This window comes from Phalangium opilio, unplaced genomic scaffold (genome assembly GCF_054372755.1).
Source record: "Phalangium opilio isolate 3A_F unplaced genomic scaffold, DU_Popi_V2 ptg000060l_1, whole genome shotgun sequence".
Lineage (NCBI taxonomy): Eukaryota > Metazoa > Arthropoda > Arachnida > Opiliones > Phalangiidae > Phalangium > Phalangium opilio.
Window position 1 is genome coordinate 4,839,200 of NW_028324177.1, and position 16,838 is coordinate 4,856,037.

Here is a 16,838-nt window from a genome sequence, read left to right on the forward strand (position 1 = left end):
ATATTTTTCTCAACATCTTCCTTGGTACTTATAACGCAAGCTGTAGTTTTGTCAATTTGAGAGACAACATTGCCTCCTAATCTCGCTATGCTTTTCTTTAGAGAATCTTTGGAACTATGGAGATTACCAATCAACACTATTTTAGTATCGTCCAATGGTTGTGGCTTTCTCTTGACACCCGAGGTTGATGGCAAATTTTCTGGTGTACTTGGAGTAGGTGCGTTTGTAGGAATGTAACGGTCTTGCTCTATGTATTCGTAGCTGTTTAAGAATGCATATTCCTCTTTTAGGTGATCTGGAATCTGGAAAGGCTTTCTTCTTGGTAGTTTTATTACATTTGTACATTTGCTCCATTCGCTTGCATTTCCAGTACAGTGATAACCATCATTTGAGAAAACCAATTGTCCACCGTCACTATCTGTGCAAGGTTCAAGAGATCCAAACGTCATGATTTCGGAAAGTCTATCTAGAATTTCGCTGTTTCCTGAAGGAATTTTTTGGTCGTTATATTTTAATAGTTCCACCATTTCTTTTTTTTAATATTTTTTTCAAGCTCGTCACGATGTTCATAAATTAACTGAGACTGTTCCTAAAGAATTTTCTTCTCGCCCCGATCAAGTAATTCCTCTTTCTTTATCTTATTTGGTGGAGTCACCTCAATTTTCTTTATCTTTTCTTTGATGGCCTTTTGATCTTCAACACAGAGTGTCTTAAATCCTCGTATTTTAGATCCATCTTCAAAAAACTTCAGAGTTTCTCTCGCTTGTACAAACCAATCAACGTGATACCACGCTGGTAGTGGACCAAATCGTCTAGCTTTTGCACTCTGTCTGTCAAGTTTTGAAATGCGAGCTTGATCTTTTACGATTGTTTCTCCACAACCTTTACAAGATGACCGATTACTTTTGGCATATTCAGTTGAGAAGTCTTGAATTTCAATGGAGGAGCTTTTTCTCTTCGTTCCTTTAGATGGGGTATTGCTTGAAGCAGCAGGTGCTGCTTGAGACCCACTCGGAATTTCACTCCTTATTTTCTCTTTATCTCTCCAACGTAAATCCTCAAAGTGTGAGATGTCAGCCTCAGTTGACACTTTAAACTTTTGAGAAAAAGCACCGAAAATGGTACCACTTTGGAATTTTGTTTCCACAATAAGAAATTAATGTTACTCGCGTCATCAGATGCTCAATTTTGATATTTTACCTTTCTATCAAAACTTGACGCCTGAATAATTGCCGCCATTCTTAGCTCATCCTTATCTATGCGCCTTTTACAGCTTTTGCATGATGACCAGCCACTTTTGGCATATTCGGTACGCCATGGTAGACCTCGATCCATCTCTAAATCATATCATACAAAGAGGTTTGAATAAGTTAGCACAGCTTGACTATTTGGTTTACTTTTCTGGTTAATGATGTATTTAAAAACCAAAACGTTATGTACGGGTCTTAGTTGCAGCAGAAGTAAGATGAGACTGGAAGTGAAGAGCTCAAGCATTGGTAGTAGATCCTGGCACTAGTGAACAAATTTGAGGATTTCATGTCGCTTCCATCACTAGAGGGAAAAAATTGGTCGAGTTTCAAAAACTTTCCTACCCATACATGAGGTAGCTCAAGCATATTTCCTAAAGCTACTTCGCAGAGGAGCAACAACCCGGTGTTGTTCTCTCGACTGGCGTGACAGTATTTGGCACTTTCAGAGACCTAAAAGAATCAAATATTTGAAGTTAGCAACCTATAATTTAACTCTTTATTAAAAGGCTATGTGTAGTACCGTATCTGCAAAGTACACTCCTTTTCCAAAGTTGTAACCATTAGAAGGAGCTTCTGGTGGAGCAATACGAAGGCCTTGAGACAAAATGCCCATTAAGTTTGGGGTTCTGGAACCATGCCATAGTAGCTTTCTATTAGGGAATTTTTGGAATTCTCGGTAGCGTTCGCGTTCTCCCTGACGAGTAATTTTAAATATTTGATCGACTTCAAGTTCACAATCACTGTGAAAATCAGCGCCCGTGTTGTTTACGTATGTTAATAATGTCTCGAATTCTTCAGAATCTCTATCTAATACTTCAATTTCAGTTTTCAATTGTTCATAATGTTGATCTATTGGATCTTTGGTCGTTCCACCTTCCTCTTCAACTAACTTGTAACCGATCTCCACTTCAAGAAGGAAATTTGGCATTTCTACCTTGGATTTTATTATCTCAACATTATCCAAAAGAGGGACCCTTTTGGTTCCAAAATCATGAGGTATTAGCGTGAAGAATGTATTGGTGCAAGCTATTAGCTGGGCTTTCTTGTTTTCGTTGGGTTCATCGTCGAGTAAAGCCAGGAGTTCCGTCAAAACGGAATACGCCTCTTCAATTTGGTTCTTCGAAAGTTTTCCTAGTGGCATTTTCTTCAGATCAATTTCTAACTCCCACACGGCCTTGTTCATTTTCTCCACGTCAAAGATAAGGCGAATTAGTTCTTGGATGGCGTTGGGAAGTTTAGATCCAGATCCTACAACCAGTTTTTCTGAAGTTCCATAGTCAATGTCAAGTGGATACATTTTATTAGGAACCTTTTTGGCAGTGTGGCGTAACTCCCACGGAGTTCCTGTTTTTCTTCGAAAAGCCTTTTGAATTCGGCAACAGCTTCATACTTAGTAACAAAGTGTTCCGTCTTGTTATCACCAATAGTAGTTCCAACACGTCCCCAGCTCCGAAACACATAGTAATCCTTTCCTTCGTCTGACTTTAGAAGTTGAAGCTTGTAAAACGAATTAGATCCTTGAGTAACGACGACGTTTCCGAGAACAGCGTTGAAAGCTCCTTCTTCGTTTTGAAACACGTGTGTGCTGGCTTCAAGATTTGAATCTGGGTCAACAGCTACGCTGCCTTTCACTGTCAGTTTAACTTTCGTGCTCTTTCCAGATGAGAATGTTGAGTCACTATTTCCTACAGCCGCACTTTTGAGTCTTTTTTCAGCAGCGTAAGAATTAATTCTGTCTTGAGGATTTCCACCCCAACTGGCTATGCGGTATTGTTGGATCGTAGAAACTAAACCTCCATATTCCACAGCACTTAAAAAGTCCTCAGATACAACGTGAACATCGTGTTCCTTAGCTTCACGAATTTCCTTGATATTTTTCTCAACATCTTCCTTGGTACTTATAACGCAAGCTGTAGTTTTGTCAATTTGAGAGACAACATTGCCTCCTAATCTCGCTATACTTTTCTTTAGAGAATCTTTGGAACTATGGAGATTACCAATCAACACTATTTTAGTATCGTCCAATGGTTGTGGCTTTCTCTTGACACCCGAGGTTGATGGCAAATTTTCTGGTGTACTTGGAGTAGGTGCGTTTGTAGGAATGTAACGGTCTTGCTCTATGTATTCGTAGCTGTTTAAGAATGCATATTCCTCTTTTAGGTGATCTGGAATCTGGAAAGGCTTTCTTCTTGGTAGTTTTATTACATTTGTACATTTGCTCCATTCGCTTGCATTTCCAGTACAGTGATAACCATCATTTGAGAAAACCAATTGTCCACCGTCACTATCTGTGCAAGGTTCAAGAGATCCAAACGTCATGATATCGGAAAGTCTATCTAGAATTTCGCTGTTTCCTGAAGGAATATTTTGGTCGTTATATTTTAATAGTTCCACCATTTCTTTTTTTTAATATTTTTTTCAAGCTCGTCACGATGTTCATAAATTAACTGAGACTGTTCCTCAAGAATTTTCTTCTCGCCCCGATCAAGTAATTCCTCTTTCTTTATCTTATTTGGTGGAGTCACTTCAATTTTCTTTATCTTTTCTTTGATGGCCTTTTGATCTTCAACACAGAGTGTCTTAAATCCTCGTATTTTAGATCCATCTTCAAAAAACTTCAGAGTTTCTCTCGCTTGTACAAACCAATCAACGTGATACCACGCTGGTAGTGGACCAAATCGTCTAGCTTTTGCACTCTGTCTGTCAAGTTTTGAAATGCGAGCTTGATCTTTTACGATTGTTTCTCCACAACCTTTACAAGATGACCGATTACTTTTGGCATATTCAGTTGAGAAGTCTTGAATTTCAATGGAGGAGCTTTTTCTCTTCGTTCCTTTAGATGGGGTATTGCTTGAAGCAGCAGGTGCTGCTTGAGACCCACTCGGAATTTCACTCCTTATTTTCTCTTGATCTCTCCAACGTAAATCCTCAAAGTGTGAGATGTCAGCCTCAGTTGACACTTTAAACTTTTGAGAAAAAGCACCGAAAATGGTACCACTTTGGAATCTTGTTTCCACAATAAGAAATTAATGTTACTCGCGTCATCAGATGCTCAATTTTGATATTTTACCTTTCTATCAAAACTTGACGCCTGAATAATTGCCGCCATTCTTAGCTCATCCTTATCTATGCGCCTTTTACAGCTTTTGCATGATGACCAGCCACTTTTGGCATATTCGGTACGCCACGGTAGACCTCGATCCATCTCTAAATCATAGAAAGAGGTTTGAATAAGTTAGCACAGCTTGACTATTTGGTTTACTTTTCTGGTTAATGATGTATTTAAAAACCAAAACGTTATGTACGGGTCTTAGTTGCAGCAGAAGTAAGATGAGACTGGAAGTGAAGAGCTCAAGCATTGGTAGTAGATCCTGGCACTAGTGAACAAATTTGAGGATTTCATGTCGCTTCCATCACTAGAGGGAAAAAATTGGTCGAGTTTCAAAAAATTTCCTACCCATACATGAGGTAGCTCAAGCATATTTCCTAAAGCTACTTCGCAGAGGAGCAACAACCCGGTGTTGTTCTCTCGACTGGCGTGACAGTATTTGGCACTTTCAGAGACCTAAAAGAATCAAATATTTGAAGTTAGCAACCTATAATTTAACTCTTTATTAAAAGGCTATGTGTAGTACCGTATCTGCAAAGAACACTCCTTTTCCAAAGTTGTAACCATTAGAAGGAGCTTCTGGTGGAGCAATACGAAGGCCTTGAGACAAAATGCCCATTAAGTTTGGGGTTCTGGAACCATGCCATAGTAGCTTTCTATTAGGGAATTTTTGGAATTCTCGGTAGCGTTCGCGTTCTCCCTGACGAGTAATTTTAAATATTTGATCGACTTCAAGTTCACAATCACTGTGAAAATCAGCGCCCGTGTTGTTTACGTATGTTAATAATGTCTCGAATTCTTCAGAATCTCTATCTAATACTTCAATTTCAGTTTTCAATTGTTCATAATGTTGATCTATTGGATCTTTGGTCGTTCCACCTTCCTCTTCAACTAACTTGTAACCGATCTCCACTTCAAGAAGGAAATTTGGCATTTCTACCTTGGATTTTATTATCTCAACATTATCCAAAAGAGGGACCCTTTTGGTTCCAAAATCATGAGGTATTAGCGTGAAGAATGTATTGGTGCAAGCTATTAGCTGGGCTTTCTTGTTTTCGTTGGGTTCATCGTCGAGTAAAGCCAGGAGTTCCGTCAAAACGGAATACGCCTCTTCAATTTGGTTCTTCGAAAGTTTTCCTAGTGGCATTTTCTTCAGATCAATTTCTAACTCCCACACGGCCTTGTTCATTTTCTCCACGTCAAAGATAAGGCGAATTAGTTCTTGGATGGCGTTGGGAAGTTTAGATCCAGATCCTACAACCAGTTTTTCTGAAGTTCCATAGTCAATGTCAAGTGGATACATTTTATTAGGAACCTTTTTGGCAGTGTGGCGTAACTCCCACGGAGTTCCTGTTTTTTCTTCGAAAAGCCTTTTGAATTCGGCAACAGCTTCATACTTAGTAACAAAGTGTTCCGTCTTGTTATCACCAATAGTAGTTCCAACACGTCCCCAGCTCCGAAACACATAGTAATCCTTTCCTTCGTCTGACTTTAGAAGTTGAAGCTTGTAAAACGAATTAGATCCTTGAGTAACGACGACGTTTCCGAGAACAGCGTTGAAAGCTCCTTCTTCGTTTTGAAACACGTGTGTGCTGGCTTCAAGATTTGAATCTGGGTCAACAGCTACGCTGCCTTTCACTGTCAGTTTAACTTTCGTGCTCTTTCCAGATGAGAATGTTGAGTCACTATTTCCTACAGCCGCACTTTTGAGTCTTTTTTCAGCAGCGTAAGAATTAATTCTGTCTTGAGGATTTCCACCCCAACTGGCTATGCGGTATTGTTGGATCGTAGAAACTAAACCTCCATATTCCACAGCACTTAAAAAGTCCTCAGATACAACGTGAAAATCGTGTTCCTTAGCTTCACGAATTTCCTTGATATTTTTCTCAACATCTTCCTTGGTACTTATAACGCAAGCTGTAGTTTTGTCAATTTGAGAGACAACATTGCCTCCTAATCTCGCTATGCTTTTCTTTAGAGAATCTTTGGAACTATGGAGATTACCAATCAACACTATTTTAGTATCGTCCAATGGTTGTGGCTTTCTCTTGACACCCGAGGTTGATGGCAAATTTTCTGGTGTACTTGGAGTAGGTGCGTTTGTAGGAATGTAACGGTCTTGCTCTATGTATTCGTAGCTGTTTAAGAATGCATATTCCTCTTTTAGGTGATCTGGAATCTGGAAAGGCTTTCTTCTTGGTAGTTTTATTACATTTGTACATTTGCTCCATTCGCTTGCATTTCCAGTACAGTGATAACCATCATTTGAGAAAACCAATTGTCCACCGTCACTTTCTGTGCAAGGTTCAAGAGATCCAAACGTCATGATATCGGAAAGTCTATCTAGAATTTCGCTGTTTCCTGAAGGAATTTTTTGGTCGTTATATTTTAATAGTTCCACCATTTCTTTTTTTTAATATTTTTTTCAAGCTCGTCACGATGTTCATAAATTAACTGAGACTGTTCCTCAAGAATTTTCTTCTCGCCCCGATCAAGTAATTCCTCTTTCTTTATCTTATTTGGTGGAGTCACTTCAATTTTCTTTATCTTTTCTTTGATGGCCTTTTGATCTTCAACACAGAGTGTCTTAAATCCTCGTATTTTAGATCCATCTTCAAAAAACTTCAGAGTTTCTCTCGCTTGTACAAACCAATCAACGTGATACCACGCTGGTAGTGGACCAAATCGTCTAGCTTTTGCACTCTGTCTGTCAAGTTTTGAAATGCGAGCTTGATCTTTTACGATTGTTTCTCCACAACCTTTACAAGATGACCGATTACTTTTGGCATATTCAGTTGAGAAGTCTTGAATTTCAATGGAGGAGCTTTTTCTCTTCGTTCCTTTAGATGGGGTATTGCTTGAAGCAGCAGGTGCTGCTTGAGACCCACTCGGAATTTCACTCCTTATTTTCTCTTGATCTCTCCAACGTAAATCCTCAAAGTGTGAGATGTCAGCCTCAGTTGACACTTTAAACTTTTGAGAAAAAGCACCGAAAATGGTACCACTTTGGAATCTTGTTTCCACAATAAGAAATTAATGTTACTCGCGTCATCAGATGCTCAATTTTGATATTTTACCTTTCTATCAAAACTTGACGCCTGAATAATTGCCGCCATTCTTAGCTCATCCTTATCTATGCGCCTTTTACAGCTTTTGCATGATGACCAGCCACTTTTGGCATATTCGGTACGCCACGGTAGACCTCGATCCATCTCTAAATCATAGAAAGAGGTTTGAATAAGTTAGCACAGCTTGACTATTTGGTTTACTTTTCTGGTTAATGATGTATTTAAAAACCAAAACGTTATGTACGGGTCTTAGTTGCAGCAGAAGTAAGATGAGACTGGAAGTGAAGAGCTCAAGCATTGGTAGTAGATCCTGGCACTAGTGAACAAATTTGAGGATTTCATGTCGCTTCCATCACTAGAGGGAAAAAATTGGTCGAGTTTCAAAAAATTTCCTACCCATACATGAGGTAGCTCAAGCATATTTCCTAAAGCTACTTCGCAGAGGAGCAACAACCCGGTGTTGTTCTCTCGACTGGCGTGACAGTATTTGGCACTTTCAGAGACCTAAAAGAATCAAATATTTGAAGTTAGCAACCTATAATTTAACTCTTTATTAAAAGGCTATGTGTAGTACCGTATCTGCAAAGAACACTCCTTTTCCAAAGTTGTAACCATTAGAAGGAGCTTCTGGTGGAGCAATACGAAGGCCTTGAGACAAAATGCCCATTAAGTTTGGGGTTCTGGAACCATGCCATAGTAGCTTTCTATTAGGGAATTTTTGGAATTCTCGGTAGCGTTCGCGTTCTCCCTGACGAGTAATTTTAAATATTTGATCGACTTCAAGTTCACAATCACTGTGAAAATCAGCGCCCGTGTTGTTTACGTATGTTAATAATGTCTCGAATTCTTCAGAATCTCTATCTAATACTTCAATTTCAGTTTTCAATTGTTCATAATGTTGATCTATTGGATCTTTGGTCGTTCCACCTTCCTCTTCAACTAACTTGTAACCGATCTCCACTTCAAGAAGGAAATTTGGCATTTCTACCTTGGATTTTATTATCTCAACATTATCCAAAAGAGGGACCCTTTTGGTTCCAAAATCATGAGGTATTAGCGTGAAGAATGTATTGGTGCAAGCTATTAGCTGGGCTTTCTTGTTTTCGTTGGGTTCATCGTCGAGTAAAGCCAGGAGTTCCGTCAAAACGGAATACGCCTCTTCAATTTGGTTCTTCGAAAGTTTTCCTAGTGGCATTTTCTTCAGATCAATTTCTAACTCCCACACGGCCTTGTTCATTTTCTCCACGTCAAAGATAAGGCGAATTAGTTCTTGGATGGCGTTGGGAAGTTTAGATCCAGATCCTACAACCAGTTTTTCTGAAGTTCCATAGTCAATGTCAAGTGGATACATTTTATTAGGAACCTTTGAGGCAGTGTGGCGTAACTCCCACGGAGTTCCTGTTTTTTCTTCGAAAAGCCTTTTGAATTCGGCAACAGCTTCATACTTAGTAACAAAGTGTTCCGTCTTGTTATCACCAATAGTAGTTCCAACACGTCCCCAGCTCCGAAACACATAGTAATCCTTTCCTTCGTCTGACTTTAGAAGTTGAAGCTTGTAAAACGAATTAGATCCTTGAGTAACGACGACGTTTCCGAGAACAGCGTTGAAAGCTCCTTCTTCGTTTTGAAACACGTGTGTGCTGGCTTCAAGATTTGAATCTGGGTCAACAGCTACGCTGCCTTTCACTGTCAGTTTAACTTTCGTGCTCTTTCCAGATGAGAATGTTGAGTCACTATTTCCTACAGCCGCACTTTTGAGTCTTTTTTCAGCAGCGTAAGAATTAATTCTGTCTTGAGGATTTCCACCCCAACTGGCTATGCGGTATTGTTGGATCGTAGAAACTAAACCTCCATATTCCACAGCACTTAAAAAGTCCTCAGATACAACGTGAACATCGTGTTCCTTAGCTTCACGAATTTCCTTGATATTTTTCTCAACATCTTCCTTGGTACTTATAACGCAAGCTGTAGTTTTGTCAATTTGAGAGACAACATTGCCTCCTAATCTCGCTATGCTTTTCTTTAGAGAATCTTTGGAACTATGGAGATTACCAATCAACACTATTTTAGTATCGTCCAATGGTTGTGGCTTTCTCTTGACACCCGAGGTTGATGGCAAATTTTCTGGTGTACTTGGAGTAGGTGCGTTTGTAGGAATGTAACGGTCTTGCTCTATGTATTCGTAGCTGTTTAAGAATGCATATTCCTCTTTTAGGTGATCTGGAATCTGGAAAGGCTTTCTTCTTGGTAGTTTTATTACATTTGTACATTTGCTCCATTCGCTTGCATTTCCAGTACAGTGATAACCATCATTTGAGAAAACCAATTGTCCACCGTCACTATCTGTGCAAGGTTCAAGAGATCCAAACGTCATGATATCGGAAAGTCTATCTAGAATTTCGCTGTTTCCTGAAGGAATTTTTTGGTCGTTATATTTTAATAGTTCCACCATTTCTTTTTTTTAATATTTTTTTCAAGCTCGTCACGATGTTCATAAATTAACTGAGACTGTTCCTCAAGAATTTTCTTCTCGCCCCGATCAAGTAATTCCTCTTTCTTTATCTTATTTGGTGGAGTCACTTCAATTTTCTTTATCTTTTCTTTGATGGCCTTTTGATCTTCAACACAGAGTGTTTTAAATCCTCGTATTTTAGATCCATCTTCAAAAAACTTCAGAGTTTCTCTCGCTTGTACAAACCAATCAACGTGATACCACGCTGGTAGTGGACCAAATCGTCTAGCTTTTGCACTCTGTCTGTCAAGTTTTGAAATGCGAGCTTGATCTTTTACGATTGTTTCTCCACAACCTTTACAAGATGACCGATTACTTTTGGCATATTCAGTTGAGAAGTCTTGAATTTCAATGGAGGAGCTTTTTCTCTTCGTTCCTTTAGATGGGGTATTGCTTGAAGCAGCAGGTGCTGCTTGAGACCCACTCGGAATTTCACTCCTTATTTTCTCTTGATCTCTCCAACGTAAATCCTCAAAGTGTGAGATGTCAGCCTCAGTTGACACTTTAAACTTTTGAGAAAAAGCACCGAAAATGGTACCACTTTGGAATCTTGTTTCCACAATAAGAAATTAATGTTACTCGCGTCATCAGATGCTCAATTTTGATATTTCACCTTTCTATCAAAACTTGACGCCTGAATAATTGCCGCCATTCTTAGCTCATCCTTATCTATGCGCCTTTTACAGCTTTTGCATGATGACCAGCCACTTTTGGCATATTCGGTACGCCAAGGTAGACCTCGATCCATCTCTAAATCATACAAAGAGGTTTGAATAAGTTAGCACAGCTTGACTATTTGGTTTACTTTTCTGGTTAATGATGTATTTAAAAACCAAAACGTTATGTACGGGTCTTAGTTGCAGCAGAAGTAAGATGAGACTGGAAGTGAAGAGCTCAAGCATTGGTAGTAGATCCTGGCACTAGTGAACAAATTTGAGGATTTCATGTCGCTTCCATCACTAGAGGGAAAAAATTGGTCGAGTTTCAAAAAATTTCCTACCCATACATGAGGTAGCTCAAGCATATTTCCTAAAGCTACTTCGCAGAGGAGCAACAACCCGGTGTAGTTCTCTCGACTGGCGTGACAGTATTTGGCACTTTCAGAGACCTAAAAGAATCAAATATTTGAAGTTAGCAACCTATAATTTAACTCTTTATTAATGAATGAATGAATGAATATTTATTGTGCATATAAAAAACCACGAAGGTTCACGAGAATATACACAGTTGTAATGATATCATATTTGCATTTCCTAACTGTTAAGAATATCAAATGGAAGACAAATTAAAAACAAACCAAGTGAAACCTTATTAATCCAGCTCCTTGTATTTAACATTAAATATATCAAAATTTTCGCCAAAACTGTTAACTGTAATTTGCATTCTTTTAATTGGATTTAAGTGGTTAAGAGATTCTCTAAATGTTTTTCTAAACCTTCCAGACTTGGGGACTAGAAAGTCCAACCGTCCTAGCAAATCTGGAAGAGTTATCCTATTATTAATTAATTTATGTAGAAATTTAACGTCGTTAATAAGGAGAATGTGAGCTATAGTAGGAATGTCCAAATACCCTAGTAAAATATGGTAATCATATGGAGCCTTTTTCATGAAATAAGTATGGCAATATTCAATAAACTTCCGTTGCACATTCTCAAGAAGTACCTTTAGATATCTACTACAACCACACGGGGCACTTGTCTGGTGGACAAGGGTCCGGCTGAAGACGGTGCAGGCTGCCCTGCGCAAGCTTCAAAGGCTTGCCTGCATTGGTGTTACAGGGGCCATGAGATCGACCCCAACTGCTTCCCTGGAGGTGCTTCTTGACATGCTACCTCTTCATCTTTTCATTGAGGAGGAGGCTGTCATGGGGGCCTACAGGCTCCACATTAATGGCTGTTGGGTTCCAAGACTTTGGGATTACAGCCATACGAAGCTCTTTCGGGAGTACGCTGCACTTGAGCCGTCGTTAACGATGTGCTCTGACAAAACCGTTACCAGCTTTGATTTCACTAAGCCATTCAGCATCCACTTTCCCAGTCGGGCCGAGTGGACTAACCTGCTGCCTCTTGGCACTGGGGGTGAAACTATTTGGTTCACCGATGGTTCCAAGACTGATTCCGGCGCTGGCGCCGGCTATTACTGCCAAACTACAAGGGTCGGTTTTTCTGCTTGCCTGGGCACCTTTGCTAGTGTGTTCCAAGCGGAAATTGCCGCGATCTGTTATTGCGCAGACTACTGCATTAACAAAGGGTATAACGGACGGACTGTGAGGATTTATTCTGACAGTCAGGCCGCCCTGAATGCGCTGGACCAGTGTCAGATTACCTCTCAACTGGTGCGTAGCTGCCTTGATCTGCTAGCGCAACTGGCGTCCTGCAACAGGGTTCTGTTGTACTGGGTGCCAGGGCATAGCGGTTATTATGGCAATGAGCAAGCCGATAGATTTGCGAAAAGGGGCGCGGAGGCCAAGCTCTTGGGGCCGGAGCCGGCCGTCCCCATCCCCTACGGGCATGTCAAACGGAGCCTGCATGACAGGATGACTGTCATACAAAACCAGCTCTGGCATGACATGGATGGCCAGAGACAGACAAAACAGTTAGTCAATGGTCCCTGCAGGTCTCGTGCTAGAGACCTAATTTCGCTCAGCAGATGGGATATTAGGCTGGCCACCGGTCTTCTGACCGGACACTGTCGGCTAAATAGGCACCTCCATCTGATGGGTCTTGCTGACGACCCCCTCTGCAGGTCGTGCCAGGAGAAGGAAGAAACATCCGCTCACGTACTTTGCGAGTGCGACTTCTTCGCCTCGCTTAGACTAGAACATTTTGATTCACACACTGTGGAGCCCTCGCGGGTCTCCTCTTTTACGGTGGAGCGAATTCTTCGCTACGCTGCGGCTACGGGCCTATTCAAGGCCTGATTTTGAGGTTGCACAATATGCCTTTGGCATCGGTGCTAGGGCGTGAGCCCCACCTCATCAACAATAATAATAATACTACAACCACCCCAGGCCAAGCCACCATACAGGACCCGTGATCTCACTAGGGCTTGATAAAGAAGACGGAAATGGTCTAGGGAATGCAATTTCCTACACATCTTCAAGCAAACAGCCAGAGTACGGCGACTTAAAGCAACGCATTTATGTACTTGCTCGGTAAAATAAAGTCCTCTGTCAAAGATCACGCCAAGATCTCTCACAGTGGACTTAAGGGGTATGTGAGCGCCCTCAATGGTATAGTCGTTGGAAATTTCTCTAGCAATTCGCCTTGTAAATGTGACATGCACGGATTTGGTTGGATTTACTGGTATTTTGTTAAGAGAGCACCATCTTCCTATAGAGTCAAGGTAAAGTTGAAGTAATTTACCGTCTAACTTAGAATTAATACTTTTGAAAACTTTATTGTCATCAGCAAATTGAAGAATACGGGAATGTAAAACCGAAAATTGTAAATCGAAAAGATACATATTAAAGAGTAAGGGTCCAAGAGATGATCCCTGTGGAACCCCACAATTAACTTCGTATGTTTTCGATGTGATTATGCCATTGCATTTCAAGACATTGACTCGATTCGCCAGATAGCTAGCAATCCATTCCAAGATATCACCCCCCAATCCAAGGGCCTCTAACTTGTCATGAAGGTAAGAGTGGGAGACGCGGTCGAAGGCCTTGGCCAGGTCAAGGTATACAACATCGACCTGGCCCCGGCACTCGACCTCAGGAGCCACGTAATCCATAAAGGAAACGTGGTTCGTTTCCACACTCCTACCCGGAACAAAGCCATGTTGACAGTCGTTGGGTAGCCAGCTAAACCAACGCTGTAAATGTACGTGTACTACTCTATCAAATACCTTAGCGAGAACGCAAAGAAGGGAAATCGGACGGTAGTTTCGGACATCGCTGGATTTTCCAGACTTGTAAACCGGGACAATGACAGCTTTTTTCCAAAGCGTTGGGAATGAGTGAGTACGGAAGGATAAATTAAATATATGCTCCAATATAGGTAACAATATATTCCCACAGCCCTTGATAACAAACGACGGAATTTTGTCGAAACCAGTAGAGAGTTTGTTGGGTAGACGATTAATAGCAGCATATATGTCCGCTTGAGTTAGTTTTAAACAGTTATGAGGCGTTGTAACTAAGGTAGAAGTATCAAAAGTGTATTTTGAACTAGTTTCAGTATTGTCAGTCGAAATTGTTGAGAAATGCGCCATGAATATTTCCCCCAATTGATCCGGATCAGTAATGATTGTCTTACCAATTTTCAATAATATATCAGAGTGTCTGTCTTTTAGATTACCATTGATAAAACTCCAAAATTTTTTGGGTTGGGACAAGGCGTCTCGACAAGATTTTACTGCCATAGCAGCTTTGTCCCTTACTGTAAGCCTTCTCACCAACGAACGGGACAGCCTAAAATTAGCTATGTCGGAGGCTAACCCCGACCTCTTTTTCTTATTAAAATAATATTTTTTGCGCTTGATAGCTTTTTTGGAGGTCCAAAGAATACCAAAAGGGGAAGCCCCGATTATTACGCGGAATCTTGTTAGGGATCGAACTATCCATAGCTGACGTTATATATTCCGTTAATGTCTGGACACAAAAATTAACATCCTGCGAATCCAAAACCACCGACCAATCTGAATCGCGTAAAATTGAGTATAGCAAGTGATAGTTACCTTTTTTAAATTGATATACTGGTTGTAAATTAGGGGAGACCCTACAAATGTCAAATGGACAAAGCAAATAGAAAGGCGGATGGTAGTTGTCAATGTCCACAAATGGATCAAGGAGAGGTACAGTATCAATGCCGTGTACATTAGTAAGACAAAGGTCCAGAAGATTACCATAAGTGGGAGCTGGGTTAATTTGGTTTAAATTAAATTCATAACAAACATCGAGAACATGAGCAGCCTTAGTTCTAGTTTGGTGAGTGCATCCCACACTGCTACCCAGAGTCCAGTTGATACCGGGGAGATTAAAATCACCCAGAATCAGAATTTCACCGTCATAATCTACCAACGAGGATACCAAAACATTCTTAAATTTCCGATACTGAGCGTCGTCATCTGAGGGGCGAAAGTAACCAGTGCCAAGAAGAAGCGGAAGATTATTTTTTAGTTTAAACTCGACAAACACACCCCCTTCGGCACCTTCCAGGTCACTTCGACGGTGAAAAACAAGGGACTTCTTGATAGCAATGAGGGATCCCCCGCCCCTAACATTGACAGAATCCGGATCTGATCGATCCGCCCGAAAAATAGTATAGGAATTTGGAAAATAATCCGAATTAAAATGAGAGTGGTTAAGCCACGTCTCTGTTAAACAAACAATATCAAAATCATTAACGATTAGGTTAGTTAAAAAGGTACTAGACTTGGTTCGTAGACCGCGCACATTCTGATAAGCTATAGTCAGTTCTTCCATTCTTGGACATTTGAAGAATCCGCAGGGGAACCCGCGTCTGAGATTTCACCATGCAGTTCCGAGACATGTTTGTGCTCGTCTCTCGGTACCCCATGGAAATCTGTTAGAAAGCTGTTCGCAGGCCAAATATTGGGATCCCTCATTTTTGGTATGTCAGACTCATCATCACACGTCAAGTAGAATGACGAATGACGGGCATTCGGATTTTTAGTACGCAGTCTTATGCACTGCACCGACTGCACACCTGAATCAGCCCTCAAAAAATCTTGCAGTTCTTTCGACGTGATCCCAACATCCAACCCAGTGGCAAAGAGTGCTTTCTTGACCGCCTTCACTCGACGTGGTGCAGCCTTGATCCGGCTTGTCAAAGACACACCCGAGACCACAGGCTTAGATGCAGGAACATGACGAGTGGAGTTGATGTCAGTTTTTGTTTGCAAAGCCTTGGGTAATGCTCCAGAGAATGAAGGAATGGAACCCTGTGGCCAGGGCAAGGCAGATGGGTTGAGAGCGCCAGGACGGTTAGCCAATGGTGGAAAAGATTGAGCTTCGTCCCTAGAAGCCCGTGACCCAAGCGGGGCTTGAAATGGTATTTGGCGACTGGCAAGTTCTCGACGAAGGCCAGCGTTCTCATTTTCTAATGAAGCCAGACGTTCTTGGAACTCTGATAACGTAGCTTGCATCTTAAGTAGGATGGTGTCGTTGCTATCCAATTTATTCATCATTTTGTCCAGTATCGAATCAGATTCCCTAGTGAGGCTATCAACGCTAAGTAGATGGACGAATGCTTCGTGCACCACCTCTAAGATGAGACCCTTATCGCCCTCAGCCAGCTTAGCAGGTGGTTTAGGCGCAGGTATGGCCCCATTGAACTCTTTATCGCGGGGTATGGCGCTATTACTATGTCGCCGAGCCGGACTTCTAGATTTGCGAGTAGCGGCTTTGCATTCCGTACAGGTAAAGTATGAATTAGGGGTACAATCTTTATGTACACGGCGCTTGCATAGTCCAGTGCAAAAATGACACTTTTGTTTTCCATAAAACCGATTATCGCAAACACAACAAGAGTCTGAAGAAGCAGGCATACCGTAGCAGACGATACCGGAGGTACAGAGTTTAATAAAAGGCTATGTGTAGTACCGTATCTGCAAAGTACACTCCTTTTCCAAAGTTGTAACCATTAGAAGGAGCTTCTGGTGGAGCAATACGAAGGCCTTGAGACAAAATGCCCATTAAGTTTGGGGTTCTGGAACCATGCCATAGTAGCTTTCTATTAGGGAATTTTTGGAATTCTCGGTAGCGTTCGCGTTCTCCCTGACGAGTAATTTTAAATATTTGATCGACTTCAAGTTCACAATCACTGTGAAAATCAGCGCCCGTGTTGTTTACGTATGTTAATAATGTCTCGAATTCTTCAGAATCTCTATCTAATACTTCAATTTCAGTTTTCAATTGTTCATAATGTTGATCT

General features: G+C 41.0%; 1 protein-coding gene across 1 annotated transcript; it reads right to left on the reverse strand.

Moving 5' to 3' along the window:
- Positions 1–11,368: 11,368 nt before the first annotated feature.
- LOC149666722 (uncharacterized) lies at positions 11,369–15,339 on the reverse strand. The gene is made up of 6 exons (XM_089841628.1): positions 15,318–15,339; positions 15,028–15,258; positions 14,552–14,955; positions 13,326–14,508; positions 13,138–13,271; positions 11,369–11,431 (listed from the first exon to the last, which is right to left on the reverse strand). Exons 1-6 carry the CDS (start codon positions 15,337–15,339, stop codon positions 11,369–11,371), a joined length of 2,037 nt encoding a protein of 678 aa, XP_089697754.1.
- Between the last annotated feature and the right edge of the window lie 1,499 nt (positions 15,340–16,838).

Excerpts from the sequence above, each read along its gene's own strand:
- LOC149666722 (XM_089841628.1), bottom strand. The coding sequence starts at position 15,339 with ATGTGCGCGGTCTACGAACCAA. Across the intron at positions 15,259-15,317 it reads GTGCGCGGTCTACGAACCAA|AGACGTGGCTTAACCACTCT; the intron begins GTCTAGTACCTT and ends TTTGTTTAACAG. Across the intron at positions 13,272-13,325 it reads TGACAATAAAGTTTTCAAAA|GAAGATGGTGCTCTCTTAAC; the intron begins GTATTAATTCTA and ends TTGACTCTATAG.